The sequence below is a fragment of the Colossoma macropomum genome, unplaced genomic scaffold (assembly GCF_904425465.1).
Source record: "Colossoma macropomum unplaced genomic scaffold, Colossoma_macropomum, whole genome shotgun sequence".
NCBI lineage: Eukaryota > Metazoa > Chordata > Actinopteri > Characiformes > Serrasalmidae > Colossoma > Colossoma macropomum.
Genome location: NW_023494785.1, coordinates 41,638,068 through 41,657,905, shown reverse-complemented (window position 1 = coordinate 41,657,905; position 19,838 = coordinate 41,638,068). Strand labels below are relative to the sequence as shown.

General features: G+C 37.3%; 2 protein-coding genes across 4 annotated transcripts in view; both read left to right on the top strand.

Annotated features, from left to right (window-relative positions):
• Window positions 1–21: 21 nt before the first annotated feature.
• On the top strand, window positions 22–8,917 carry LOC118824763 (lymphocyte activation gene 3 protein-like). Of its 3 annotated transcripts, XM_036595170.1 has the most exons (11): window positions 22–107; window positions 1,497–1,561; window positions 1,650–1,817; window positions 1,945–2,097; window positions 2,947–3,183; window positions 3,333–3,562; window positions 3,670–3,778; window positions 6,476–6,603; window positions 6,775–6,842; window positions 7,113–7,194; window positions 8,227–8,917. In XM_036595170.1, the coding sequence occupies exons 2-10, from the start codon at window positions 1,525–1,527 to the stop codon at window positions 7,159–7,161; spliced, it is 1,179 nt and encodes a 392-aa protein (XP_036451063.1). In that variant the 5' UTR covers window positions 22–107; window positions 1,497–1,524; the 3' UTR covers window positions 7,162–7,194; window positions 8,227–8,917. The 3 variants fall into 3 exon arrangements, with proteins under 3 accessions (XP_036451063.1, XP_036451044.1, XP_036451053.1); XM_036595151.1 differs by lacking the exon at window positions 7,113–7,194 and having other exon boundaries at window positions 8,227–8,394; XM_036595160.1 differs by lacking the exon at window positions 7,113–7,194 and having other exon boundaries at window positions 1,482–1,561; window positions 8,227–8,394.
• Window positions 8,918–10,837: 1,920 nt separating this feature from the next.
• The window catches only part of cd4-1 (CD4-1 molecule), a 40,991-nt gene continuing 31,990 nt past the window's right edge, over window positions 10,838–19,838 (top strand). Inside the window, exon 1 of the mRNA XM_036595140.1 lies at window positions 10,838–11,129. The gene's annotated coding sequence lies outside the window, so the exon portion shown is untranslated. The remainder of the gene's footprint in view (window positions 11,130–19,838) is intronic.

The following is a 19,838-nucleotide window of genomic DNA, read 5'->3' as shown; positions in this document are numbered from 1 at the left end:
TCTCTCTCTCTCTCTCTCGCTCGCTCTCTCTCTCTCTCGCTCGCTCTCTCTCTCTCAGTTCAGTTCACTGCTTTTCTGATCGGAGACTCTTTTTCAGCTCTGCTCCTGTAAGTATTCAAAATAAGTTATTTTTGTTTCTGCGCCTTTTAAACTAAAAACTGCAAAACAGTCGATTATTCAAAATAAAAGTGCAGCTGAGTCTATTTTTCTCTTCAGTTGAACTGAACTTTGTATTCGAGTGATCGTACATTTATAAACTTAGTAATTTATACATGTATAAAATTAAAAAAACGCATCGTGAATCATTTAATTTTATTTTATCAGTTTAGTTAATTTTATTATTTTTTTCCACTCTTAAAATGGATTAGAAAAATTGCACTTTTTTTTTTTGCCCATTTTTTTTTAATGTAAACTCTTAATACAATCGAATCAAATTATTTCTTCATTTTTTTTGCTTAAATAAATAAATAAATAAATAAATAGATAGAAGGATATGTAGATAAGTAGATACTAGAAGAAGAAGAAGAGAAATAAATTTGCGTAACATTTTGCAGAATTTAAAATAGTAACAAAAAATGACTAAATTTGTGTTAAAGAAGGAACAGGAAGAGAATGATTCAACATATCGTAACATATAAAATAAAAATGACAATATATGCACCCTTGTTGAGAAAATATGTTTAACAACATATGTTCAGCAACCTACCTGCTTAAATATATTTATCATTAATTCAGTGCTGACTTTTAACTCAGGATTTGCTTTGTATTATGTTAATACAGTAAATAATGTATAAGTACATTATTTACTGTATATAATGTATAAGTACAAAAATGAATATTACTGCTAATTTAATTAGTAATGCATTGTAGTTATATTACGGGACTTCGGCCTTTTTAAACGACTCTGAATCGTTCGTCTTCAGATCACTTTAAATGCTGATAATGAGTTTATTTCAGCAGAAGTGATGCTATTGTTAATATATTTTTTAGAAATTGTATGTAACTTATAGAATGTATTTATCAAGGAAAGAGTACATATATCAGATTCAGAGAGGAGAGAAAAGAAATCGAGAGATGCATGAACGGAAATAGCTTCTGTGGTTAGAAGCCACCGGTGGTGTTCGTAGAATAAATAAGAAAAAATATATATGAAACACTGCTTCTGCTGTTTTTCTTTAAGAGGAAATAGAAATTCATTGTAAGTGTGTTTTTAGGAATCTAAATGAGCCCCATTTCTATACAGTGCATATTAATCAACATGACCACTGACTGATTCTCTCCTGTAGCCAAAACAAAAGAATAATAATAGTAAATTTACATACAGAAATGAATTAATTGACAGACAGCACACCAAAAATCATAAATGGAGACACAGGGAAGTAATTTACAAGCAGGAGAGTTAGAGCAACAGTCTACAGACGAGAAGAACGCTAGAGGAACGTTGGAGGAACTGTAGTGCTTCATTATTCTGTCATTCTCAGTTTCTCTGATTTCAGAAGCTGGACGGAAGTTGGATGGGCAGAAATGTCCTCATCAGAAACCCTCCTCTGGATCACTTTGGGTGAGTGAGGAATGATCCAGTCCTGATCCTCACTGTTCCTGAGTCTGTATAGCCACTGCAGTTCTACACAGCTTTCTCTCTGTTTCAGCTCTGTGTGCAGCCACAGGAGGATCTGATGTTTATTACAAGAAACGTGGACAGGAGGTGACGATGGACTGTACTGCTATAGACCCAAAGACAACAAGGGATGTGGAATGGAAACAGGGCGGTGTCCTTGTCATAAAAATTAATATCAAATCTGGAAGTACATCCAAAGGTACATCGTTTTTATCTTTCATCTTCTTTTTTATGTTACTTCATCCTTTAGGATTCTAGTTTTATGGAACATCTTCTCGTGTTAACGTGGCCTGTAGCTGTGAGATCTGAATGGTGTCTGTTTAAAGGGAGCGCGCGTCTTACTAAGAGGGCAAGGCCAAATGGCTACGGTCTGAGGATTCCTTCAGTGGAGGTCGGTGACTCTGGAGACTACAGCTGCAGTGGATTTGATGCAAGAGGGTACCGAATCACAAAGGAGCACAAACTGCATGTTGTGTCAGGTGAGAGGAAAACCAAAGGTGACAGGATGGAAGGAATTAAAAGCTGAGTTAGTCATGAACAACACAGTATATCTGAGCAGCTAACAGAGTCTTCCTTTGTTACTGTCTCACTCACTGGTTTCAGTGTAGTGGATTTAAGCTACACTGTAAGCAGTGAGTTTTACAGTGAAATGGAGAACAGTAACAGGCTAATCACTGTATTGTAGCTAGCTTAGCTAACAGTGGACATATTCATTAAGACCCAGTGCTTGGAAACATCAAGCATTTATTGAACTTGTCTTTTTAACAGCGGATTTCCTTGAACTTTAAATATAATTCAGCTGAAAAACCAACACAAAAACAAATGTAAAACAAAGATAAATAAATAAAACAAAGTGCGTATAATATATAAATATATATACCTTGAAATAAATAATATAAAATGCTGTGATGGACTGGTGGCCTGTCCGGTGTGTTTCCCGCCCAATGAGTGGCCGGCACCCCTCACGACCCTGGAGGATAAGTGGCTTAGATGATGAATGAATGAACAAATGACTGTAAATAAAAATAATAAATAAAATCCAAATAAATAAGATCAAGTTTTTAGGGAGGGGTGAAAGTGCACCGCTGTAAAGGAAAGAGGTGCAAAGCGAGAGCATCATCGCAAAACTAAATTAATATAAAAAGCAGTACAAGAACAATATTGCTCTTATATTTCATTCTCATCTACATGGATCCCTATTAAGGTGCCACTTTAGCCCTAAAGTTCCGGGAGACTCAATAAGTGGCTCGATTTTTTACTAAATTTAGCTTTGTTGACTGAACTATTCTCATTAACTCTGTCATTATTTGTTCTCTTCTTTCTCTCAGTCTCTGTGAGTCCTTCAGACACAGTGCTGATCTCCACTAATGTGACCCTGAGGTGTGACATTGGAGGAAACTCAACAGCGCCGGTTCAGTGGATGAAGCCTCCCGATGATAAACCTCATGGAAGCCCGGGCAACACCGTAACCCTGAAATCTGTGACCTCAGCTGATGCTGGCAAGTGGATCTGTCAGATCAAAGATAACACGGTGGAGAATATAGAACAGGTCATCAATGTTGTAGGTTTGTGTCCTCTATGTTACTTTTATTTGGATATTATTTGCTAATATTGCTTATCGTTACTTTCTATATACCTCACTGTCAACCAAAACAGCAACCATAGGCTTTTATTTTGAAATGGATGCCTATAACTGTTCTGTTTTGCTCCTCAGGCCCTCTAATATCCACTCTGGAAGTTACAGCTCTTGCGGGAGGCACCGTACATCTACCATGTTCCATCCCCAGTTTAAATGGTCTGAGTATAGACGAAGTGGGGTGGACACGTAACCCCCCTACTGACTTCCAGCTCCCAACTGTGGGCAAAGACCTGCAATGGTCTAAATCGAGTTCAAAAGTCAAGTTCCAACCCCTCAGCACCAACTTTACTATGACACTGACAAAAGTGAGAAGTACTGGATGTTTTCATTCCTTTAATCTTCATCAGTTGTTTGATTTCCAGACTTGCGCAACTGAAAGATGTATAACCTCCGCTCTTTCTCTCTTATTCAGTTAAAGCCTAGTGACGCTGGTGTGTATGTCTGCACTCTAAATGTGAGTGGAGGGATTCTGACAACTCAGCTGACTCTGAAGGTTGAGGGAGGAAGCGCTCTTGCTACCGGTAAGCACAAGCACAGCTGGCGTCTCCTGAACTAGATACTGACCTCACGTGAAAGGAGCAAATCAAAGTGCTAAGGTGTCTAATAACGAATGAAATCACTAGTTAGCATGATGTCATTCGCATAAAGCTAATTAAACCTTTGCCAAACGCTTACAGTAAGTACAATTTGACCATTGATCATGGCTTAGTAACTGTAACTAGGCTCAGGCACCTCCGACTAGCTTTATGAATAGGCCTGTCACAATTATTACATAATCGCCTAATTGAATTATTTGAGATGATCACAGTTATTTAAGCCAACTGCAGTGATTTTCCACTATTTTTTAGATTTCACAGTCATAAAATGCTGCGACAAACAAAATTTGGTGTAATGGGTTGAGGCAAAAAATGTAAATAAAAGAGTAAATGCAGTAAATGCATTCATTGAGACATCATGTTTAGAGGGCAGTGCTGAGGAGTGTTTGTGTATTTGTTAGCTGTGTTGGTAATTCTAATGTTTTGAGCATGTTTACTCACAGAATGAACAGTTTTTGCCTATATTTTCACTCTCAAGAAGAGAATCTAGCTTTATTCAATGCAATGATTAAACATTTGTGTTCACAGCAGTGCAGGGTATTTATTCCACCACTGTTGGGTCGTAAGTAAACACCGGGTAACAAGGTGGCTAATCTTTTTTGGCCACTTTAGGCTTTTTATTTTAGTAGTTGCAAACAAAGAACAAGAAAAGACAAAAGATTAATCGCAACGATTCATCTGACACTTAATCATCAGCTATGATCGTGACTCGCCAATTCATGAACTGCACATATCATTGTCAGAATAAAACTTCGTGTCTACATTTTTGCCGTTTTTCAGTTTTTGGCATAATCTGAAAACACCTGTTGCTCTGTACATTGTGTGTAAATTTCATGATGAATGGGCCAACAAAAGTGGCCAAAAATGACTTGGAAAAAATTCTGGTTCCATTGACTTACATTAAAAGTAAAGTAGTTTTTTTCTGCTCCTGTAAAGTTATAATTTTGGAGATACGAGGTTTTGCTCTGACAGCAGCGATATGCTGCAGTGTGGAGTGCAGCGTAACCAATATCAAGAGGGGAACTTTCAGGGCCTCAAAGAACCCTCAGGCTTTAGAGAAGGCCTTTTGATTTCTGGGAACTAAAAATGCATGTCTGTAATTTTTAGTCAATTTGTATTCAACAGAATCATGCTTGTATTTAAACTCTGCGAGTCTTGCAGTAATGCTCTCTTTTCATTGTAAAGTTTTGAATGGAAGCAGAACGGTTAGATTATTGAAATGCCCAGCGCGAAACCAGGAATTGTTTTTCTCTGTGGTATCTAGGTAGACACAGCTTAGCGAGCTCTCTTGGTTAGGACTTCAGGAGCTGAAGAGAAGTCCTAGCGTTAGATTAACTATCAGTGTAATTACAAAGTGACAGAGGATTCGATTAGTCATGTTTTGATTTCCAAAAGGTGGGACCAGCTTTGACATTTATGCCACAGGTTGAAGGCCTGGATCTAATAGTCATGGTTCGCCACTGCCAGTACCCCAAAATGTGGAAGAGAGATGTACATTTTAAGTACAAAATTAGCTGCCTGTGGCTGCGGGTCCTCAACAATGGCATCATCTAACTTTGGGATGTAGTTTTGGGTCCAGAAGTGTGTGTGGTGGTGTGAAGTTGACAGAATGGATGTTCATTCACCAAACGAATTTCTTCCTATTTGTCGTGCCATTTGGGTGTCTCACAAATCATTACTCCTAGTGGAAATGGTTACAGTATAACCATATAAATATAGCCATTCATATATCCATATATCAGGTGTATCAGGTCAGCAGGTGCTTCTGCCATCCACATCATGATAGCTGGACATTAAGAGTAGATCTGCACTGTTTAGTCATTCCTGTCACAACCTCTAGATAAATTTGTAACTTTAAAAAAAGTGGATTTTGAAAAAGGTTGGGTTTAACATGCCCGCCCCTGCCACCCCCCCAGCAATTACCTATAATGAGTCTATCATTACACAGGCTGTGAAGGACCTTTAGAGAACCCCAGTTATTCTATAACTACAAAGCTATTTAAGAAATTCTTTCTTGCTTTGGGGATGTGCATTCTGACTAATGTTAATATCCAAGGAAAAACGTGATAAATGTCCAAAAAACACTGGCCAAAATTAATGTATGACCAGAGGTTTATTCTGGCTCTGATGTTAAGAGGCTGCAAATCTGTAGCACAACAAATTAACAGCATGCCAAGAAATTAACTTGAAAAGTTTTTTTTAAAAAGCCAAGGTTTTTTTTTTTTAAAAGCCAAGGTGGAGGAGTAACGTAGGCTGCCTCTTCAGATGAGCTAAAACGATAGCTAACCGACCGTGCCAACATGTTACTTTGTAAAAGAAATAAATCACTGTTTCTGGAACTAGCAAACATCAGCTGCTACATTTGTGCTACATTTGCCTTCTCAGTTATGTCCTTGGCAACACGCTCACATTGAGGCATCCCCATTACAGAGCTGCAAACAAATATGAGCAATTTTGTTGAATTGTCGCTATATTCTCTTCCTGTGATAAAACAGAACGAGTACCGAATAGTAATTTTAGCATTGAAATACTGGCACTTCGAACATTTAACGGAGTACTTGAGTGTACCTAATGCTTTGTGTGTTTGTATGTCTGAAAATACTCATTACTGCTTTTGTTTAGAAGCAAATGTGGAACGCCCAGCTACTGTAGGAATGTGGGTCTGGGTCGCCATAGCAGTAGCCGGCGTACTTCTGATTGTGCTGGCTGTCGTCATCGTACTAATGTATCACAGGAACAGACGCATGAGGGTAAGAAAAAAGAGAGTTATATATATATATATATATATATGTATATATATATATAAATATATATATATATATATATATATATATATATATATATATATATATATATATATATTTACATAGAGAGAGAGAGAGAGAGAGAGAGGATCTCATAAAGATTTTCTTCTTCCTCAGAGAAAGGTGAGAAAACTGAGGTCTATGCGCCAGCCTCTCACAAACAGGACTTACTGCCAGTGTGACAGGTACCTTTTCCTTTTTTTATACAGATATTTATGTATTTTTATCAATTTTAAGATAAAATCTATGATATACTTACACATTGCAGCATTGCTCAGTTTTGTCGTTTTTCAGTTTTTGGCATAGTTTGAAAATGCCTGTTGCCCTTTACACTGTACGTAATTTTTATGACGAATGGACCAAAAGAAATTCATTGAAAAGACATTTGGTTCCACTGAACTTTACATTAGAAGTAAAGTTTGTTTGTAAAGTTTGTTTTTCCTTCTCCTGTAAAGGTACCATTTTGGAGATACAAGGTTTTGTTCTGACAGCAGCGACATATAGAGTTATGATACATAATTGTCTACATGCACTTAGGTATAAGTACTTTATTATGTCATAACTTACATATTCTTTATTCAGAAATATAGTCCTGTTAACTGTTAATGATTGTGATTCAGCTGTATTTTTTATTAGTCATTTGTGTAGCCCTGTCATTTCAGTTGCATTTTATACAGTACTGAGACCAGCCTTCATTTATTTAATATTCCAGTCAAAATGGCCATCTAGGACTGTGAGTTATTTATTTTCCAGAAATGTTTTGAAGAAGAATAGATATAAAATAATCTACTTGTGTAAGGAAGGGAAAGTCTAAGGAAAATACATGGAGTTTCCAAAACTAGAGTTCAAAAAATGATTAAAAGCTACAGAGAAAACGGGCCTCCTAACAACCACCTGGAAGACCTGGTAGACACCAAAACTGCCCCCATCAGATAAACAGCACTTAAAGCTTTCATCTTTGAGAGAGAGGAGAAAATCAAGCTGCTTCAGATCTGAAAACATCCACAGGTGTTTCTGTCCATCTTTCCACTGTGAGAAGATGACTCAGCGCTGTGGGTCTGAAAGGATGTGTAGCTGTCAAGAAGAACCTCACTGAGAAAAGGAGACAGACACATCAAACAAAGAAGCTGAACGATGGACTGACCACCCCAGAGTCCAGACCTCAACACCACTGAATGGGTTTGATTACTTCAGAAAATGATCAACCAGCTTCTAAGACTGAACTTTGGAAATATGGAAAAATATCCTCGCAGATTTCTTTGAAAAACTGAAAACGAGAAAGGAATGGACGCTGTAATAAAGATAAAGTGTGGACAAAAATTATTCATAAGTGCTTAATGGCCATTTTGACTGGACATGAAATTAAACTCACAGTACTGTGTGTATACAGTAAATGCTGTAGATAATATGCAACAATGCAATGATTCTGCAATACCACAGAATTTTATTTACAGTTGAAGAGCAAAACACTCAAAAGCAGATATCTTTTAATTTATGACTAAAAGGCCACTAGAAATATTTACGCTGTATGTAATTTTTACATATGTGCTCTTTGTTTTCTCCCAAAAGGCCTGTAAGACAGCCTCATCCAGAAGGAAAGAAGGAGAGACCACCTCCACTGCCCAGATATCAATATGACGTTATGAATGAATAACATCAGACAGTTCCATGAGATTGGGATTGATAATAATATAGAGAAGAATGAAGTTTCAGAGACACCAAAAATTAAAAAAAAAATGCTGATTAGTGTTCATAAATTCTTATTCCTTCATTTCAGCTTTATCTATTAGCTACAGTACAATGTTAGCATGACCATATGCAGCTGCAAATATAGCCATAAACAAAGCTGCAAATAATTATCTTTAAATGAATGTAAATATGTATCCATGTACAATGAGCTCATACACTGCTCTGAAATATTACTATTAAGCCTTTCTTATGTGTTGGATATCTGAAAAAAATGCAGATTAGCTTTTATACAGTCTTGTTCCTGTGGCTGCTCTTTCATTTCTGCTCCATATATTAGCACCAGTGTGATGCTAACATATTAGCCCACCAGAGAGGTACAGGAAAATAAGTGGGCTCTTTTCTGATGTCATATCTTTATGTCTGTGATTTGTAAATACTATAATTTCTGGAAAGTTTGCAGGCTAATGATAATGTGCCATATTTTTTTTTAATCTTCTTTCTATGAGTGTCTAATGTTCAGCTTAGCCTGAGTCGTAGCTTAAGACGTTTTCAACAGATAAGGTCTTTTAAGATGTTACTAATGGATGCTTTCTTTCTTAAACCTTGGTTTCTTTCTTAAACCCTGAAATAAACGTTCTGTGTGTATGCATGTGTGTGTGTGTGCTTCTCTACATTTGCACCAGCTTGAATTAGCAGCGCTTCCCGCTAGCGGTGGTACAGATGGGGGGCTGTTAGATCTGCACAGGTGGCCACACACTCACACATGTACAGCTGGGAGGCAGAATATAACACAACAAAGGATAGATTTGTGGGTTAACAAGCCAAAAGCCAGCTTTGGCTTCAAGACAGCACAGTGTGGAGGCAAACAAAGACATTCTAGTCAGCAATCTACAGTAAACAGAACCAGTTAGCTTGCTAACTTTGCAGCATATTCCTTGTTGAAGGATGCTACACACTGGTACAGCGTTTGACTGAAGCTCTTCACTTGGATATGCCCCCTCAACTGGGAATTTCTACTCGGAAAGTCAGGAAGGTGTTCTCAACAGCGTATGGTGTCAATTCAACATGGCTGCTTGAACAGCCAATAGCAGTAAGAACCCAATTCTCAGCTTTTAAATGAGATTAGCTTGAGATTATGTCAACATGCAGACATAGTAGTGGGTAAATCTGTAACACTGACCATGAAGTTCAGTTTTGAGAATGTAAATACATCGAGTGTTAATGTTATCACTCATTTCGCTAGCGTTAGCTGGCCAGCTTGTTGCTAACAGTACTCACTTTCATGGAGGCGTCCATGTTTTTCCCAGTTTGTAGCGGAAAGTGATGCAATTCCAACCTCTTCCCACTTCCGAACCAAGTCGAACGCACTTAAATGTAGTACATATTTAGTGTATAGATACGGGTACATATCGTCACTGTCGGGCCAAACTCTTTTATGTCCATTTTTGAGAAATGGTCCAATAAAATTGGAATAAATTGCTTGGAATAAAATCTCTTTGCATTAACTTTCTTTAAAAGGTAAGAATGGGCCTTGTTCACCATCCGTTTTTAAGAAATTTCTCCTCAAAACCCACTTAAGCAGTTTTCTTGAAGATTCTGATGTTCACCCATGTTTTCTTATTTGTGATTTTTTTCTCAGGTAAGAACAGAATTCTGCACTTTAAGAACACATCATGAATCTGATGTAGACCTTTTCTTAAGACCTTTCTCAAGAAGAAATTTAAGAAAAAACTTGGTGTACATGGTAAATGAGGCCCATTGTTTTTTCCTTCTCCTGTAAACGTACCAGTTTGGAGATTTGTACTTCTATACACTAGAATTGTTGTGTGCTTTTATGTAGGGGAGAATCAGGTTGATTGGCACAGTGTTCATTTCCGAATGGCTGAAACTCTTATATGCTATTTTAAGAAGACAATGAAATAAACTGTAATGCTTTAATATAGGCTAATAAACAAGAGTTTTATTTTTTCATATAATTTTATTTATTTGTTTATTACTATTCTTCTTATTGTGCTAATGATTAATGGAATGAAATGAAAACGTTTAATTCAAAATGTTATTTGCTTGCTGTTGAATGGTTTTGTTTTGTTTTGTTTGCTCACATAATTTGCATTTGCATTTGATTTATTCATCCAAACTGCAGCTTTTTAACATCGTGCCAACCAGCCCTATGCTGTCCGAGATGAATTTAGTCATGAATGCACTAATTTCAGGAAATATTTTCTGACATTGAAAGTCTGTTTCTTCACTGTTCAGAAAGAGGTTCAGCTTTCATTTGCAGGGACTGAAAACTGTGCCAACCAACCCCGCTCTCTTCTAAGTGTGATAAAAGAGAGTGATGCTAATTTTCAGGTGGTAATTGTGGTACAGTTTTATGTATGCAGTAAGTGCTGTAAATACAATATTTCGTATAATAATTTTGCAAAATTTGTGCAGTTTGAGAGCAGTGTACGTTCAGTTTATCATTTCAGAACTAGGTGTATGGGGGCCTGTTGGGGGCTTACAACAAGAGAGTGAAAGCAACTGTTTAGACCACAGAGGTTAACATGTTAGCAGCGAGCACTGACGATCTTTAACATGCTGAAGGTGGTCTGGGTGGGAGGAGGGAGAGAAAAGTGTTGAGAAAGTAGTAAACGTAAAATAAACCAACAACACTGGTGAGGTAGATAGGGGAGCAGAAGAGACGACACTGTTTCCTGTGTGGCAAAGCTAGTTAGAGGATGTTAATGTCACTGTAGGTCGCTAAGCATCAACACTGGGAGTCAACTCACCTTCTCAGCACTGTAAGTACGGCCGAAATTTAACTTCATACCCCATCTCAGCTCATATATATATATATACATATATATTTATTGTAATAATGATAAATTCAGTAGGCCTAATTCTCGGCTTCAGTTTTCAGTGACGAAAAACAGAAGTCAGGTCATTTAGCTTTAGATGCTGGCTTGTGTTTGACTTTTTACGGTCCAATAATGAGATTTTACTATTTAGATCCAACAACATTGGTACTGTTTTATTTCTAAATGACAGTGATTGTTTGATAAGCGCAAACATATAAGGGGTTTTCAGCAGCGTTGCGTTCTCCACGTTTGTACTGACCGTGGCTTGTTAGTACCTAAGAAAGACTTGTAAATCAGATATCAATTTAAAGAGTTCTTACAAATTTGTGTTCTCATATATTCATATTAATATTTTCAGATACGATGTCATTCTTATATACAGGCTGAAAGAACTTGTGGGCCTCAAAATAACCACCAGAATATAAACACCCACCGTTCTATTGAGAAATTCTGTTAAGTGAGCTCACTTTTGAAAGCTTCATTATATATGTTGCATACGTAAAGACTGCTTTACACAATTTTATATATGGTATATATGTAAAGATACATTTTTTATATGAAAAATTTCTTTCCAAAGTGCAATTAACATTAAAAACACACTACTGAACCAAGTCAATTGACATTTTAACTGTAGTAAAAATGCTACTAAATATTGTGCTTAGTTCAGATTTGTTGATTGGCATGAGAGTCTGCTTTTCTGTGATAAGCTATGCTAATGCTACTAAAAATTTGGTATCTGCTTTATCAATTGGTCCAAGAATTAGCATCCCAGAGGGCCAAAGCTCTGAATTTAGCGTTATCGCTAATTTATCACAGCTGGTTCAACTACTCAGCTACTTAGCAAAGCCTTTGTAAGTTGATGGCGGAGTATTCGAAGAGCACTAATCTTTGGATAATGGACCTCTAGCTTCTGAGCATTGGTCCAGTGGCTTTAATTGTTGACCTCATACATATTGCACTGAGCGGCCATAGAAGAACCATTTCTGTTTCCTTAAAGAACCTTTCAATGGACGGCTCCTTAAAGAATCAATGTTGTAAACAAGACGCACCAGTTTAATAAATTTCCACACAATGTGAAGGTTCTATGCCGATTGCGATTGTTCCTAGAACCTGTAAAAGCCAAAAACCATTTAGGAACATATCTACATAGTTCGTTCGTCACTGTCGGGACCAAACCTTTATCTCCATTTTAAAAGTTCATGACCGATGAACCAATAGGAGTGCTCCAAAATTCCTTAGAAGAATATCTTGTTTTATTAACTTCCATTCAAAGTTACAGTTTCTGGTAAAGTTACCATTTTATCACATCCATCGGCACCAGTGTAAATGAAACTGGTAATTATTTCACTGCTGAGCTTTGCTTCACAACTTAAAGGGGAATAGTTGAACGTTTGCATTTATCTTTAATTGTACTAGACATCCGTCCTGGTGGAAAGATAGCGTTCAGAACATTTTAGACCAACTTGTTTTGCATATCAGTCGGTTACAGCGACCAAAAATCAATAGCAGCTATTCTTGAATGGTTTCTTGTTGGGGTGCTTGGCTGGAACTGACCATTAGACAAAAAAACACCTTTAAATTTGATTAAAATAATGGCTAAACTTTGGTTTCTGTCTTAGATTATATATAAAAAATGGTAATATAAAATAAGGCTAGGTGTCTATAGTTATGTATGTTCTTTTACTAGTTGCCGAAATTGCTTTACACCTTTACCTTTACCTTTCAAAACCTATACTGAACACATAATAACATAAGAACGAGTAATGTTATGGTATTAACATGGTTCTGCTAACATATACATTATATACACACACTCCCAGAAAAAAGTTAGTAAACTGTCACTGGGTCAGTGTCCCTCTTGTCATTTGGGTGGTACCTTCAAGGGTTCATCTCAGTACCCCGTCTGGGCTCCAGGCTTTTATTTTACTGTTCTGTATTAAAGCATTCGGTTATAAAAAAGGTACAAATACAAACTTTTCACTTGGAAAAACCTATTTAAGGTTTACAATCAGACCTTAAAACCACTGTTGTACCTTTGAGGGAACATTTACACTGTTTGTACCTTGATGAACAGAAATGTTCCTGCACAGAACCTTTATTACTAACAGTGTAACAGTGCAGCGATTTGTGCTCACAAATAGGTCTGGACACCTTTTCCTTGGACGACGTTCTAGAACGTAACTATGCTGAGCTGAATAGAAGCCACACTGGGACCTAAACTGGATGACCTGGGCAAAATCTGCTTAGATCTTCAGTGGCCTTCATATCTCAATGATAACTGATCAACATGGCGTTGCGGTTGAAATGCAGCTCTTAAAGTCTTGAAGGCGTCTTGGTTTGAAACTATGATTATAAGACTATATGACAGCAGTTTTAAACCTGTAGTCAAGGGTTTAAACTGTAATAAATAAATAAATAAATAAAGGGGGATAGTGGGTTCGAATGACCGCAGTGGTCCGGCAGACCGTTCCGGCCCTTACTTTTTCAACAGTGTATGAGCGATACGTACTTGTACGGTCATTAGATGTTTCTCCAGTGCAAAGCGTGCACCGTCTTAATAACCTTCACACAAACTCCTGAAACATCAAAAGAAACTACGTCTCTGCTTTTCTCGATAACATTTATATCATTATTATATCAGAGTTTTAATTCAAAACAGGGCAAAGACAGTTTCTCTTATGGGAAACCCCCTTGGATCCCCCTCAAACTGAGGCCTGGACCTTTGTTTTCATTGAAGAAACCAAGCTAATATCTACATTGCACTCAGGCTCCGTGTCAGGCAGCTGTGTTCATTGTAAATGACTGAATCTCTGAGAAGTAAACAGACATATGAAGCACAGCTGAGTATGATATCATATTCATCTTTGGAGTCCAAACTCAGGACGTTTAGAGGAATGAAGTGGAGGCCCTTGGTCAGTTATGAATGACCTAAAGAGAAATATTAGCTTCTATCTGGCTGTTATTGTTCAGACCAAAGTGTGGCCCATGAGGACGTTTGATTTGGCCCACCCGAAAGTTGCCCTGACCCCCCCTGTCCCCTGATGAGAGAACAAACATTTGCATACTATGTGCAAATAATTATTTACATGTAAAAACTGTAATTTTTAGTTTTTAGTGGTAGTATTTAGTATTCTAACTATGTCATGTTATAAAATATATTTTTAAATATTTTTTCTTTATTTGCATATTTTTTGTCTTCTTGGTCCTCTGCCCACCACAAACAACTTGGGCCCCCCTAAGACAAAAACACTGGATTAAAAAGCATATGACTTAGGGGTTCTTGGGAAATCATGACTATAACAATGAATAAAATGAAGCATATTGCTTCACATATGATTAAGATTTATTTTTATTACTTATTTACTTTTAACTTATTAAAAAACATTTTAATATCCTTTATTTATTGCTATAACATTTAAGCTGTTTTTATTTTTTATGTGTCTGCGCATGACACCGAGACGTAATCAAACCTGCTTCCACATATTGTGTAACTTTACTGCAGTCTATAGTGTTTCATGTTTACTTCTGCTTACGTTATGAACGCATGATCACCAACATTCATTTATGGTTAGACTCCCAGATTTATATATAAACGATAGCTAGCAAACGGGTTCAGTTAACCGGATCACGCTTGCATACTGAGTAACACGTGAGTTGTCAGTTATATTTAGTCATTTACGAGCGACATTAAAAGTCATAGTTTCCAAATCTACAGTACAGCCAATAGCTGATGGGTAAACAGAATCAACTGGCGTGAATTAGCTTTTTAAAAAATGAACTGCATTTACTGACATGTTGGTATGAACAGCTGTATGCAAAGATTCAAATGACATGTTTTGTTGATCCACTAAGTGAAAATGAATTACAGTACAATTTCTGTCAGTTCACTTTAACATATCAGAAAAAATCTAATATAATATATAAAATGTGCACAGGCCATACAATTTTTTTTTCTCCCCCCCAATATGTTAAAACAAACAGTAAGTGTGCATTAGAATGTGTTCCTTGTAGAGGACAGGTGCGTATTTTCACTTATAAAATCAACAAAAACATAGTTTGACCAGGGGCGCACTAACTTTTGCACACGACTGTAGTTCCAAATATGCTTCAGTGAGGTAACACAATCCCAGCAAACGGACCAATGCCTAACCGTCCATATGCACTCTTTATGTTGTTATTAATATAAGTATAAATATATGCTGCACTCGTATCTCCAAAATGGTAATTTTTCAGGGGAAGCAAAAAACATACTTTGCTTTTAATGTAAATCAATGGAACCAGACGTTTCTCCACGTCATTTTGGGCCACTTCTGTTGGTCCATTCATCATGAAATTTACATATAATGTAAAGACCAGACATTTTCAAATGATGGCAAAAACTGAAAAACGAAAAAATGGAGATATGAGTCCTATAGTAAACTGTATATTATAAGCATGTATAGAGAACCTCATATCTCCATTTTTGTCATTTTTCAGTTTTTTACATAATCTGAAAATGCCTGTTGCTCCTTACATTGTGTGTAAATTTCATGAACAATGGACCAAAAGAAACGACCCAAAATGACTTACATTAAAAGTAAAGTAGGTTTTTTCCTTCTCCTGTGAAGTTATCGTTTTGGAGATATGAGGTTTTCTTCCGACAAGAGCGATATGCTGGAGGAGGCTGATATCTTTTCTTTGGACAGTGAGATCTTTTTGCCGTATTTCATGCTGTTTATGAGCACGGCACTTTGGGTAACACCTGCATAAACACTCCTAAAGGCTTATTCCCACAAGCGTCGACAGTCTCAAAGGCAGCTTTTGTCAGTTTTGATGTCATTTCAGCTCCAGTGTTAACGCTGGTTAGAACAGCCATTAGAAATGTCTGTATAGGGTTATGTCAGCTGTCATGACAGGCTTATGAACGGAGCCCTTCAGCAGAGTGTTGTTTATGAGTGAGTGCACTCCTGAAGTCTGAACAGATACCGGGATAGAAGAATATGAAAGGATAAAGCCTTTGAATGAGGTGTTTTCCTGCTCGTGTTGTGTAGAAATAAGAATGCTTTTCATACTGAGACTAGGATTCCCTCTTTCATGGTGTGTCATACAAACATTTTCACTCTTTCACTCCAACACTACCCCACACATACCACACCATTTGTTTGGGTGTTCCTACACCCTCACGCACTGCTTCTCACTTTGTCTTCAAATGCCACGAAAAGGTAGCAACTGAGTCTGAACTGGACTCGATATCATGGGCTTGGACATGTGGTATTATCTGTATGTATGAACTGGGGGGGCAATATGGCTTCCTCACTACATGCGTTTTTGGGCAGGCCGACACTTAAAGGGGAACTCCTCTGTTTTTCTCTGAACCTTCTCCTTCATTCAGTTGATGTAAACTAAGTCATTCTTTTGTAACATTTGTTTCTACCAACTGTTTGATTTTTTCCCCCAATTTTTCTAAATGAATGCAATGACTTTGATTTCTTTGCAGTGGTGGTGATGGGAACCAGGGGTCACCATGACTACAACACAAATATAGCCATTTTATTTACCATCCAAAACCACCGGTGAACCTACACGAGTCTTCTGAGTTTTATATGGAATGTCGATGATGATAAAATAGCGATGAATTGGGAAATAAATGAGTTTTCTTTCGGGACTATTTTGCCGCACAACACCCTGCGTGTGTCCCTCCACCATGAATGTATTTTAGGTCAAAAACTACTCAAAACTGCCATAGAACAAAGTCTCAGGCAGTGAATTCATAACCATTTCATGTAATCTTTTTCCGTGAGGGAGCTTTGAGAGGTGGACGTCTGGTTCCTATCACCACCACTGTGAACAGTTCCGACTAGAACAGCGCATTTTCCATCAAACCACTCTGAAAGACTTAAAATCAGCGGAATTTCTCTTTAAATTGGTTGTTTTTGCGAACATTAATGCAAAACAAGCTTTTGTACTCATAGTTTTACAGCCTTTTAAAATGTGATGCTGCTCTTTTGCTTATGTGTTTTGCGATGTTATATTTTTGGCATAGCGCCCACTCTTAGCTGTACAGTCCAAATGTATTTGACTTCGAGCAAAAATTGTATTTGTAACCATTGCATGCTTTGATGATCCTCCGTTCTTCTCTGGAACATTCTGCGTAAGAGTGAGGGCTGTAAAGCTGTTGCATATTCATAAATACTGACATTAAACGATACGTTGTTCTCAGGTCTGTAATACAGGTCTGCCTCCTTCTTATTCTTTTAGATTTCCATTAGAATTCACCACCTATAACATCAGATATGCCTGATTAGCTGACGTCTTTATACTTTGAACTTGAATTTCATCACTTACTGCCATTGTAGCCTATTTTAACTTCATTTTCCCCGTTTATCATAGTGGTGATAAGACGATATGGCAAGAGATTTTCACATGTATCATGATATTTGAAAACTTCGAGCAGACAGAAAAGAAACAGCGGCGCCACTTTGGAATAATGCATGTTTTTTAAAATGAGTTTATTAATGGTTATAAACACTTTAAAAATCATTATAAATAGTTACAACACATTATTAAAAGGGCACAATTGACCTGTAATATTGATGAACATGAATGTGTGATGAAGCTGACAGGTTTAACCCCTTAACACTCCAGGTTTATTTTATATAAACGCTTATTATTCAGTAACTACTGGGACTTCAATGCAAACTAATGGAGCTATTCTTAGGTTATAGAAGCGTGTAATAAAACCCAGTTGGCCTTTAGCTTGTTAAGGGTTTAATGGTGACTGATGAAATAAAATATAAGGTTAAGCAGTATAAATGAATGAGGGTTCACTGTTAGGCAAGCAACAGGTAACTGTTAACCTTTTCATTTAAGTGTTGTGACTGTTTATTAATGATTTTAAGGTGTTTATGACATAATTAACTACCATTTATAGGCTAATTTTAAACAAATCTTTTATAAGAGTGGTCTTATTCTGAAGTGGTACCCAAACAGCAGTGCCATGTTTTAAAACTGCTTTCAGAAACTATGAATGCAGCGACTTTTATTCAACTTTACACACATTATGCTGCACTAAATTCACTTAAATGCAACTATTTCTGCTCACTAATAAAACATGCAGTTGGTGAAGATGTAAACAAAGTCATTCAGAGAGGTTTGGTGTGAAAGGCTCTCTTATAGAGAAACTTACAGTCGGAATTGTTCACAGTGGTGGTGATAGGAACCAGACGTCCACCTCTCAAAGCTCCCTCACAGGAAGTTACTACATGAAACGGTTATGAATTCACGGCCTGATGACTGAGACACTGTTTTACGGTAGTTTTGAGAAGATTTTGTCCTTAAAACATATGTTTAAAATCCATTCATGGTGGAGGGACACATGCAGGGTGTTGTGCAGCAAAATAGTCCCCAGTAAAGCTTATTTATTCATATTTATTGCTAGTTTACCATGATAAACATATAAACACTCAGAAGGCATGTGTAGGTTCACTGGTGGTTTTAGATGATAAATAAATTGGCTATATTTGTGCTGTAGTCATGGCCACCCCTGGTTCCTATCACCACCACTGTAAAGAAATCTGAGTCACTGCATTCATTTTGAAAAATTGGAAAAATTAAACAGTTGGTAAAAATAATCAGCTTTGACTAGAGCGTTCTGAAACTGCAAATGATCTTACGTTCTTTTTCGAATTCTCTGATCATTTTTCTGCTGGGTTGACCAGGCGCGGCAATCACTACCTGTAGGTCTGAAGTTCTGTTAGATGTTCAGCCCATAAGTTCCACTTTGCTTGAATCGTCTCAAACATCACGCTGAGCTCTGTAAGATGGTTCAGGTGCTTTCTGACAAATGAAATGCACTTTCATGTTCTTTTCACCCAACAGTGGTTTCCTTGTGTCTTTCTGATGGTGGAGCTCTGAACCCTGACCTTTGTCTGTAGACTCCAGGGATGCATTCTGGGGTTTTTGTTCCTTCATTGATGATTTTGTGAGTCTCTAATCTCTGGAGATATTTCGTCAGGACAGGCACGGCTCCAGAGGGTCAGCACTGTTGGTCCAGTTTGGTCGTGGTAGCAGCAGAAAGTTTTGGTAGCACTTTACTGGAACTCTGCACCCTCAGAAATAAAGGTAGTAAACTGTCACTGGGGCAGTGCCCTATAGTCACTGGGATGGAACCCTCAAGAGTACATCTCAGTACCTTCAGTCAGGGAACATAACTGGACCATAATCCACTGAAATGATATTTTCTAAGATGTACTGACTCCACACACCCCGTCTCGTCTCCAGGACTTTATTTTACTGTTCTGTTTTAAAACATTCGGTTATGAAAAGATACAAATACGAACTTTTCACCTGGAAAAACTTATTTAAGGTTCACAATCAGACCTTAAAACCACTGTTGTACCTTTGAGGGCACATTTACATTGTCTGCACCTCGATGAACCAAAAATGTACCTGCACAGAACCTTTATTTCTAACAGTGTGCTAATAACACTGACATAACCATGTCATAAACATGTCATAAACATAGGGTCTTGAGTTGTCATGGCTGATTATGTCCAGTGAGGTAACAGTAGCATGGTTTTGTATGGAGTTACATAGCAGGGTTCTTTGCTTCTTTGCATGAGACATTTTGAGCTTCTGGAAGGTTCTTGACGGAGTTGAGAACATTATTGTTCT